This window comes from Thamnophis elegans, chromosome 9, assembly GCF_009769535.1.
Source record: "Thamnophis elegans isolate rThaEle1 chromosome 9, rThaEle1.pri, whole genome shotgun sequence".
In the NCBI taxonomy this organism is placed as follows: domain Eukaryota; kingdom Metazoa; phylum Chordata; class Lepidosauria; order Squamata; family Colubridae; genus Thamnophis; species Thamnophis elegans.
In genome coordinates, this window is record NC_045549.1 from 14,560,653 (window position 1) to 14,572,134 (window position 11,482).

Consider the following 11,482-nt stretch of genomic DNA (forward strand, 5'->3'; position numbering starts at 1 on the left):
TGTCTTTTTATTTTTGAGGTGCAGGAGGCGGTGAGCGTGATCCCTCATGGCTCCTGTTGTGTTGCAATATTTTTGGGGAGGGCTTATTTTGGGGGGAAAGCTTATTTTAGCACATGCGCTCAAAACCCCAATCGGGCTTATTATCTGGGGAGGTCTTATTTTCGGGGAAGCAGGGTGTGTGTGTGTGTGTGTGTGTGTCTCAAGGAAACTTGAGATCCAGGCTGCACATCCAGCAGCAGGTTGGAACGAGCACTCAAGCAGGGGGTGGGGAACGATGGCCACTTTATGACTTGTGAAGTCCACATAAAGTCATAAAGGAGCCATCATTCCCCACCCCTGCACTAAAAGATTGGCCAATGAGGACACACAACTGCATTTTTTAGAGCTCCATTGGTGAAAAACTGCACACAGGACAATTAGCTTAGTGAGAATGGAATGCTACCCTGTTTCCCCAAATATAAGACCTCCTCGGATAATAAGCCCAATTGAGCTTTTGAGCCCATGCCCTAAAATAAGCCCTCCCCCCAAATAAGCCCTCCCTGAAAATATTGCAACACACCAGCAGTCACGAGGTGACCATGCTCACCTCCTCCTGCACCTCAAAAATAATAAGACCTCCCCAAAAATAAGGCCAAGGACTTAATTCAAAAGAAAAGACCCTGTCTTATTTTCGGGGAAACACGATACAAGTTTTCTCACTAACGTTCAGGGCTAGGAAATGAGCCTTCGAAGAAAGTAGCTTCCTTCCCATTGGGCCTGGGTCTCCAAAAGAGCTACAGATAGTCCTCGACTTAGAGCCATTCACTTAGTGACCATTCCAAGTTACAACAGCAGTGGAAAGAGTGATTTGCGACTGGCCATCAGCACTTACAACCCATGCAGAATCCTGGGTTTGGGCACGTGATCCAAATCTGAACACTTTGCAACCCAAATGTATTATTTTAACATTTGAAGCTTCCTCGGGTCATGTGATTGCCCTCTGTGATCTTCGCAGCTGGCTTCCAACAAACAAAGTCAATGGGGGAAGCCGAAATCGCTTAACGACGGCAGTGATTTGCTTAACATGGGAAAATGTTGTAAAATTGGGAGCAACTCACTTAACATTCTTGCTTAGCAACAGAAATTTTGGTTGTAAGTCGAGGACTACCTGTACAGGTAAGGAGAGAGGGATATCCACAAAGCCATTGTTATTCAGAGCTCCAAGAAAATGGCTTGAAACTTCCGTAACTATAATATGTTTATTAAATAATATACTGGAGTAGAGGCCACGGCTAAGAACAGTTTCTAAGATACGAAAACCAGTGTTCAAATCCCACTTGATTTACACATTAAGTGAGCTACAATCTCTCCATTCCATTTCATCAGCCATTTGGGTATGATTGCAATGCCCCATTAATGTAAGAAGCTGAAAAATATGATAAATGTTGCAGAATCAAGAAAAAAACAACAACCAAATACTCAGAATGACCAGAAATGCCAGTCTGACATCTGCTGGAGAACATGAAAATAGTGTAGAGGAACAAGTTTGATTTCAAGTCTTCTTTAATCCGGCATCATCCAGATCAGGGGTGAAATTCAGCAGATTCTGGAAAAACGGTACCAGAAATTTTGAGTAGTTCGGCGAACTGGCAAACACCACCTCTGGCTGGGCCTAGAGTGGGGTGGGAATGGAGATTTTGCAATATCCTTCCCCTGCCACGCCCACAGAAGTAGTAGTAAAAAAATTTGAATTTCACCACTGATCCAGATGTATCAGGATTGCAAATATAGAAATCTGTCGGAAAAACTACTTGCATTTTTTGTGTTTTGGCTGTTTTTTGTGCCCCACAGTTATACGATTGCAATTTACATTATTATTTTTTGTCAAAAATCAGTGTTTACTTGCAGTTCCAAACATTTCCCATGCAGCTTTTCAGGCAGATTAAGGCAGTCCTTAACTCACAACAGCTTGTTTAGTGCTTGTTCCACATTCCACAGAAAAAAAATGACTTATTACCATTTTTCACACTTATGGCCATTGCAGCATCCCTGTGTTCAAAATTCATATGCTTGGCCAAAGAGTCACATTCATGATGGTTGCAGTGTCCCAGGATCATGTGATCACCTCTTGCAACCTTCTCATAAGCAACAGCTGCAGTGATTTACTTAACAACTGTGGCAAGAAGGGTTGTAAAATGGAACAAAACTCACTTAACGGCTGTCTCACTTAGCAACGTAATTTTTTGGGCTCAATTGTGGCCACAAGTCAAGATATATCTATATAAACTCACAGAATTCTCCAGCTAGAATTTGGGAAGTTGAAATCCACACATCGTAAAGTTCCTGAAGTGGAGACACACAGATTTAAGATAAGGTGTCCCAAGGATTCTAGCTTCTTTGGAAAGCAAGGGGTTCAAAGACCACACCCCACGCCCCTCCCACGCCTCCATCATTTTGGTTGTCTTCTTTGTTTTGGGGGAAAGCTTCTCTCGACCAACTGAACTTTTGCTCCTTGCTGTGATTTATAAGTCATGAAACATTTGGCACCACTAAAATGTTTTTTTCCTCCTCAATAAAATGTTTTTCCTCTGCTTTTCCACCCCCGGAGAAGAGGGAATACCACGCAGGCTGAAAATGGGTGACAGCTGACGTGGGACCAATCTGTCTTTTTCAAGGCAACCTACCTCATAGGGTTGTCGTTGGGCCAAAAAGAAAAAAAAGAGGTGTGAGCGTTTTTTAAAATAGGCTGTCTTGAGTTGACCGGAAATAAAAGTGGAAACAAAACAAAATGCTTTGTAGAGAATAGAATTTCTCAACTGTGGTCACTTTTAAGACAGGTAGACACTCCCGAGTTGAAGTCCACCCGTCTTAAAGTGCCCACGGTGGGGAAATCCTAGCTTAGAAATCAACAAGTCTTCCTTTCTTTTTTAAAAGAACTTGCTAGTAGCTTACCGTGCCAAGACAGATATTCTACAATATCCCACACCACGGTTGGGATTCCACATTTGCTGAGCCCTTCTTGCTGCATTTCCTGAAGACTAATGCCAAACAACCTCCGGTGGTGACAGGACCCCTTCTGTCTGCTCGGGGGCGGGACGGCCATCTTTTTCACATCTTCTTTAAGCCTGACGGCTGAGTTACTTTGCTTGAAAGGACACAAAAAGGGAGAACACCCGGTCAGAGTGACGATGGGAGGTGGCATGGCTTCACAAATCACTCCTTTCCAAGGGAATTGGAGGGATCGACACCAGAAGCTTCCCTAAGGTTCGAGATTCCAGGCAGGATCTGCTAAAAAACGATCTGGGACAGATCGTGCACAGATGCAAACCGGGAAACCCTGGTTGAACAGGAGAAAGAGAGTCAATAGGAGTGGCCTGAGTCCGTAGCCAAGCAACTGAGTGGATAACTTAGAAACATTTCAAGCTGCATTACCAGAGGAAACTATGGGCGGAATGGAAATTAAATGCATTCAATGAATGGGCGCCGTTTCTCTGAAAAAAAAAACGAGTGTAAACATAAGAAGTAATATTATGCAACGGCAGATCAAGTCTAACGTGGTAATACAACACTGAAATGTGGATTTGTAACGCAGCTGCGCGCAGACAGGCGTGGCGTTTTCCATCCTTGCAGCCAGTCTGCAGTAGCAGAACGTCATGCTTGTAAATTAAAAACATATCTCTGTGTCTTATTAAGAGTTGCCCAGGCCAAAGTTCAAGTCCTGGCACATCTCTAGACCAGGCCTGAGAGGATGCATCTTTAGAGAAAGAAAGAAAGAAAGAAAGAAAGAAAGAAAGAAAGAAAGAAAGAAAGAAAGAAAGAAAGAAAGAAAGAAAGAAAGAAAGAAAGGAAGGAAGGAAGGAATAAAGAAAGAGAGAAAGAATGAAAGAGAAAGAAAGAAAGAAAGAAAAAAGAAAGAGAAAGAGAGGAAGGAATGAAGGAAGAAATAAAGAAAAAGAGAGAAAAAAGAAAGAGAAAGAAAGAAAGAAAGAAAGAGAAGGAGAGAAAGAAAAAAGAAAGAGAAAAGGAAGTGTTAGGTCATGTGATCACCTTTTGCAACCTTCTAAGAAACAAAAGCAATGGGGAAGCCAGATTCATGTAACAATTGTGTTACTAACTTAACAACGGAAGTGATTCAATTAATAACTATGGCAAAAACAGGTCAAAAACGGAGCAAAATTCACTTAACCACTTTCTTGCTTAGCAATGGAAACTTTGTGGTCAATTGTGGCCATAAGCCGAGGATGACCTTATATCTTTTATGCAGAATGATCTTCCCCCCATTTCTTTCTACTGAGAACAAATAGGCCAGTGATGGCTAACCTTTTCAGCACCAAATGCCGAAGCGCGTGCATGCACACCCATAATGCAATGTGTGTGCGACCCCCCTGCGCGCACTCGACCCTATGCATGTGAGCGTGACCCACCAGCATGCACCCGATCCCCGTGCATGCGTGTGTGCCCCACTGTATGTGTCCACACACCCCCGGTGCATGACCCCTGCGCATGCCGTGGCCCCCACACATACACACGCACCTCCCCACATGCTCCACCACGTATGCAAACATATTTCTCACGTGCACCCCGCACTCCGTGCATGCACGGCAGAGACCCGACAACTAGCTGGCTGGTGGGAGGCAGAGCTGAGCTGGGGCGATGGTTTGCGTGACCACAGGTTGGCCATCACGGGAATAGGCTATCAGGGAACAGCAGATCTTCATATGCATGTCTGAACCACCTATAATGATTGAACAGTGTTTCCAATGGTGTTAAATCTTTCCTGCTTCTGACTGTTTAAAAAGTGCTTCTGCAGTCAACAAGTGGCACGTTTATAATCACTACTTCAAGCATCTTCCTCCTGCAGGGAGGCCTGCAAGCACTTGTTTTAGAGATCAACGACCTGACAATTTCAATCATTTTTTATACCTCAGCAAAAAGAACAGTAAAATCCCCAAATCAGAAGTCCTCGCATAAAGGGAAATCCTATTTAGAGGAGCCAACTACATTTCCCGCAGGCCTTTTCTTCGAAAACATGCAGACTGCCACTTGTGCAACGGTGAAATTATTGTGAAATCAAATGCTGCAAATTCCTGAACCACAGGCTAGCACCGAAATAACTTTTCAAAACAGTAATAAAATCCAACAGGGGTAAAGCAACCACACCACAAACTGGGCGAGATCTCACTTCACTGTAGTTTTCCAGGCATGGACACAAACGCCACTGAACAAATACTGAATCAAGAATTGATTTCCCAGAGCTAAAAATAATACCCCCAAACAAAGCAAACCTTCTCCTGATGTTTATGGGAGGCCACATCTGCCCCAGGAGGCTGTAAGGCAAGGATCCTCAAACTACAGTCCACCAGAGCCATTAATCCACCTCCCCCCCTCCCCCCCCCCCCCCGTATTGTGAGCCCTGCGGGCTGGAACTGAAAGGTAAGGCCAACAATTTTGGTCTGCAGAGACATTCTGGAGGCGGTGAGGTGAAAAACAGGATGCACAGAGACCCCAGGAGGCCAAATAAATGGGCAAAGCTGGCCTGTTATTGGGCAAAGAATGAGCCATTTTAACCTGTTTTTGGCCTGCAGAATGCTTTTGGAAATGGGGTGTATGTGAGGTGAAAAACCGGGCCCCAAGTGGCAAAAAACCTGGCAAAAATGGTCTATTTTTCACCTTCTCCACCTGCAGAAGATAGATAAGGAGAGAGGGAGAGAGAGACAGACAGACAGACAGACAGAGGGAGATAAAGAAAGAGAGAGAGAGACAGAGATTTCTCAAGCTCCTTGGGGCAGAGAATTTCTGCAAAACTGAGTTTCCTGAAGAGGAGCACTAGACTCCTAAACAACTGGAAAAAATGATCTGGTAAAAAGAAAAGGCAACCAAAAGAGCAACATGTAAACAAAAGCAAATAAAGCACACGCACACACACACACACACACAGACACACACACGGCGCAAAACAAATTAAAGTTTAATTTGTTTGCATTGTTCAATGGAATGTTAAATTGGCCACCCCCCAACCAGTCACATGACCACCTAGCCACCCCCGCACCCAGCTGGTCGGCCACCCCCAACAGTCTGAGGGACCGTGAACTGGTCCCGTTTAAAAAGTTTGAGGACCACTGCTACAAGGGGTCTTTGATGCTCTCTGAATTTGGTTGGTTCCTTGCAGACGTTTCATTACCCAAACTAGGTAACGTCATCCGTGCATAAGGTCTATGGAGACTCCCAGTCATCCAGATCATGGTCATCCGAAAGTTGGCTTTTTTTCAGTAGTGAAATGTCTTCAAGGAAACCACCAAGCTCAGAGAGCACCAAGGACCCCCTCATTTCAACCCTGAGCTACAAATATTCTCTTCTGCCCTTACAATAAATCTGTACAGGTAGTCCTTGATTTACAACAGCTCCTTTAAGTGATCAATAAAGGAGAATATATGAAACTCTGGGTTGAAATGAGGGGGTCCTTGGTGCTCTCTGACCTTGCTTGTTTTTTCTGAAGAGCACTAACGATGTTACCTAGTCAACCTAATGACAGTAACATCTGCAAGAAAACAAGCAAACTCAGAAAGCACCAAGGATCCTTTCAGTGTTACCACTCAAAGTTACCACGGCACACTTACAAACAGTTGCAGCATTTCCACGGTCACGTGATCAAAATTAAAATGTTTGGCCGCCACCGACTCATATTTATGACGGTGGCAGTGTCCCAGGGTCACGGAATCCCCTTTTGCAACCATCTGCCAAGAGAAAGTCAATGAAGCCAGATTGCCTGAACGAGAAAGATCGCAAAATCTTTTGCAAAACTCAGTTGACAAATGTCTCCCTTTAGCAACCAAACTTTTGTTGGCCTTTGTGGCCATAACCGAACTTTTGTTGCTCCATTGCAGCTGTAAGTCGAGGACTACCTGTATTACAATGGTTCCTGATTATAGTATTAGTACTGTATATACTCGAGTATAAGCCTAGTTTTTCAGCCCACTTTTTGGGCTGAAAAAAGCCGCCTCGGCTTATACTCGAGTCAGTGAAAAATTTGCCCGAAATGGAGGAGAAAAAGGGGCGGGGCCATGCCGCTGGGTGACACTCGTGAATGGCCCAGTGCCCCTGTGAGTTTCCCCTCCCTCTGTGTCAGTTTGCCGCGCAGCGCGCACCGCACCATCCCCCCTCCACACGTTCTAATGTAATGCAGGGCTGTCTTACGATTCCCCTTCCTCCCCCTCCTGCCGCTCTGCAACGATGTCCCACCTCCTCCTTGTTATGGCAAGCAGCCACATAGCGATGTCCCACCTCCTCTGGTACAGTGATCCAATGATAGGAATCACTGTGCCGTGTGTCATAGGAGGCGGGACATCGCTCCCGCAGCTGCACGGGACATCATCATCACAGCGGGACATCAGCATCATGAGGTGAGTGAAGTATTTCATTGAATACACCGCTAGTTTACTGTTTTTCTTTGAAATAAATATTCAAAAACATTATTGGTATCTATTTTTATTTTTGAAATTTACCGGTAGCTGCTGCATTTCCCACCCTAGGCTTATACTCGAGTCAATAACTTTTCCAGTTTTTTTGTGGTAAAATTAGGTGCCTCGGCTTATATTCGGGTCGGCCTATACTCGAGTATATACGGTATTAGTATAGCATAGTAATGTAATGTAATGTAATATATATTAGGGCGGGCAAGGATAGTTGATGCGCAAAATATACATTGCAACGCTTATTGCAAAGCCTCTCAACTATCAAACGACAACCCGGCCTTCACGTGGTGCCCCCCGTTCCCACCAATCGGGCTCTGTCGACCCTTGGGACCGGCGTCCCCTTGGGTATATCCAGCCAAAACAGCTTCCATGGATCGCCGTATTACAGTGGCGTCAAATTTCCATGGAAGTCGCCTATACCCACGATGGGTGAAGAGGCGTCAACCAACCAACCAATATATATTATATTAATTATAATCAGAGTCCGGGAGAAAAAGATGGCAAATATAGTATTAGTATTAATACAGTATTGTAATGTAATGTAATATATGTTATATTATATTAATTATAATCGGAGTCCAGGAGAAAAAGATGGCAAATATAGTATTAGTATTAATACAGTATTGTAATGTAATGTAATATATGTTATATTATATTAATTATAATCGGAGTCCAGGAGAAAAAGATGGCAAATATAGTATTAGTTTGGCAAATATAGTATTAGTATTAGTATAGGATAGTAATATAATGTAATGTAATATATATTATATTAATTATAATCAGAGTCCAGGAGAAAAAGATGGCAAATATAGTATTAGTATTAGTATTAATACAGTATTGTAATGTAATGTAATATATGTTATATTATATTAATTATAATCGGAGTCCAGGAGAAAAAGATGGCAAATATAGTATTAGTATTAATACAGTATTGTAATGTAATGTAATATATGTTATATTATATTAATTATAATCGGAGTCCAGGAGAAAAAGATGGCAAATATAGTATTAGTTTGGCAAATATAGTATTAGTATTAGTATAGGATAGTAATATAATGTAATGTAATATATATTATATTAATTATAATCGGAGTCCAGGAGAAAAAGATGGCAAATATAGTATTAGTATTAGTATTAATACAGTATTGTAATGTAATGTAATATATATTATATTATATTAATTATAATCGGAGTCCAGGAGAAAAAGATGGCAAATATATCCAACAATAAAGTTAAAACCGACCGCCTAACCCCGGCAGGGCAGCTACAGCGAATAACAATCCATAGAAGCTCGTGCATTCACAAGAGTAGCGCAGCGAAGGCGTTCAAACCCACGCGCGCTTTCGGCCACGTAGCCCGCCCCCCCAACTGCGCGCGCTTGCTTGCTTGCCCGGCGTGCAAAAAAAAAACCACGCGCACCCCCCCCCTCTCCCACGGCCTCCTTTCTTCCGCTCCTCCCCGCCTACCGACCTCCAGGCAGCCCCTACTCACACAGATGGCCAAGGCGCCTGCCCCCATCCTTGCAGGAGGGGAGCTGGGAAAGAAGCGAGGCGGCCGCGGGAGTTGCTTGCAGGAAGAAGAAGAGACGGCCGGAGGCTTTCCAAGGGCCGGAAGGCGGAATCTCTCCGCGGCGCGTAGCTTTTATGATCCCCGAGGTCCACGGCCAGCGAGCCCCGCTCAAACCTTGCCCCGCCAAGGGAAGTTATGGGGAGCGGCAAAGGGAACCCTTGAAGACGGCCCTGGAAGTCACGTGAGCCGCGGCTCCCAAGCCAAGCCACATCTTCCCCGGAAATTCCAGGGATTTCACGGGAGGCTGCCGAGGAATGCCCCGCTGGAAACCGGTCGTAGCCCAGCGGGCAGAAGGAGCCGCCAGAGCGTCTTCCTGTATATATATATACAGAATATTATAGTGTACTATAATGCAGGTAAGTCCTCGACTTACAACATTTGATTTAGTGACTGTTCAAAGTTAGAAGGGCATTGAAAAAAGTGAGTGAGGACCATTTTTCCCACTTACAAATTACAGCCTCTCCACGATCATATGATCAAAATGCAGCTTTAAACCCATCCCAAATATATATATATATATATATATACCCTTACTGGGATTCAAACCTGGGCTGTATTGCATATTAGGCAGATGTATTAACCACTAAGCCACAGGCTGCCCTCCATTATCAGCTGAGCCAGGGAGAAAGGTATATATTTGGGCATACCAGGGGTTGTGACTTTAAATATATACCTTTCTCCCTGGCTCAGCTGATAACGGAGGGCAGGCTGTGGCTTAGTGGTTAATACATCTGCCTAATATGCAATACAGCCCAGGTTCGAATCCCAGTAAGGGTATGGCTAGCTGATGAGAGCTAAATAGCTTGAAATAGATCTATACTAGTCTCCCTTTATTTATTTATCAGCACAAACACAACACACACACACACACATATATATAGGATGCCTTTATTTTGTGTGTGTGTGTGTGTGTGTGTGTGTGTGTGTGTGTGTGTTACACACACACTATAAAGACATCCTTTATAAATATATATTTTTGGGATGGGTTTAAAGCTGAATTTTGATCATATGATCGTGGAGAGGCTGTAATTTGTAAGAGGGAAAAATGGTCCTCACTCACTTTTTTCAATGCCCTTCTAACTTTTGAACAGTCACTAAATCAAATGTTGTAAGTCGAGGACTTACCTGTACAGGTAGCCCTTGATTTACAACAATTTTCTTAGTGACCGCGCTGAAAAAAAGGGACATGACTGTTTTTCACAATTAATCACCGTTACAGCATCCCCATGCTCATGTGATCAAAATTCAGATGCTTGGGTAGCAGTGAAGACCTTGGAAAAGGTATTCCGATGCTGTGACAAGGTGGGTGGAAATATAAAGCTGGAAATAGAATACAAATAGTCATTGCCAACAAAAGCGCGTATGGTCAAGGCGATGGTTTTCCCAGTTGCAATGGATGGCTGTGAAGGTTGGACCATAAGAAAGGCTGAGCGCCAAAGAATGGAGGCCTTTGAAGTATGGTGCTGGAGGAGACTCCTGCGAGTCCCTTGGACTGCAAGACGATCCAACTGGTCAGTCCTAGAGGAGATCAAACCTGACCGCTCTTTAGAAGGCCAGATCCTGAAGATGAAACTCCAATACTTTGGCCACCTAATGAGAAGGAAGGACTCCCTGGAGAAGAATGATGGAGAAGAATGGGACGACAGAGAAGGAGGTGGCTGGATGGGGTCACCGAAACAATAGGCGTGAGCTTAAATGGACTCCAGAGGATGGTAGAGGACAGGAAGGCCTGGAGGAACATTGTCCAGGGGGTCATGATGTGTCAGACACAACTTCACAAGTAACAACAACAACAAAGTCCTTGACTTACAACAATTCATTTAGGGTCCACTTGAACTTACAACGGTATTGTAAAACAGTGATTTAGGACTATTTCTCAATCTTACAAGCATTGGAGCATCCTCTGGCAACTGACTCATATTTATAGTATCGCAGTGTCCTGGGGACATGTGGTCATCTTTTGCTACCTTCTACCAGCAGAGTCAATGGGAAGCCAGATTGACTTAACCATGTTATTAATTTAACAACTGCTGTGATTAACAACTGTAGCAGTTGAATGTATGAGGTGTTGCTGTTTTAAACTGTTTCTTTCGTTATGTTTTTTTTTCCTCTTTATTTTTGTAAGCCGCCCGGAGTCCTTCGGGATTGGGCGGCATATAAATGTGGTTAATTAAATAAATAAAAATAAATAGCAAGAAGATTCATTAAACGGCACCACTAAAATGTTTTTCCTAGGAAATCCCAGAGAAGAGGTGTCAGCCTCTGCTTTGCTGCTGCTTCGGCTGCCATGAAACGGGGAGGGAGGGCATGGTATTTGGGAGGGGTTTACTAATTGTGCTGGAGGAAGATTCTGGAGCTCTGCTGCCTGTCGGACTATGCATGCGGCGGAGGTTCCCGCCAAGGCTAACGGCACCGACATTCCATCTTAGTGATGCCTTTTGAAGTTATCTCACACCTGACAC

General features: G+C 43.8%; 1 protein-coding gene across 1 annotated transcript in view; it reads right to left on the minus strand.

Moving 5' to 3' along the window:
• FAM13A (family with sequence similarity 13 member A) overlaps nucleotides 1-9,365 on the minus strand; it is a 171,234-nt gene extending 161,869 nt beyond the window's left edge. Inside the window, exons 1-2 of the mRNA XM_032223956.1 lie at nucleotides 8,943-9,365; nucleotides 2,932-3,124 (exon numbers count right to left, since the gene is read on the minus strand). Coding sequence (XP_032079847.1) covers nucleotides 2,932-3,124; nucleotides 8,943-8,969 — 220 coding nt within the window. The 5' untranslated portion in view covers nucleotides 8,970-9,365. The remainder of the gene's footprint in view (nucleotides 1-2,931; nucleotides 3,125-8,942) is intronic.
• Nucleotides 9,366-11,482: the final 2,117 nt, after the last annotated feature.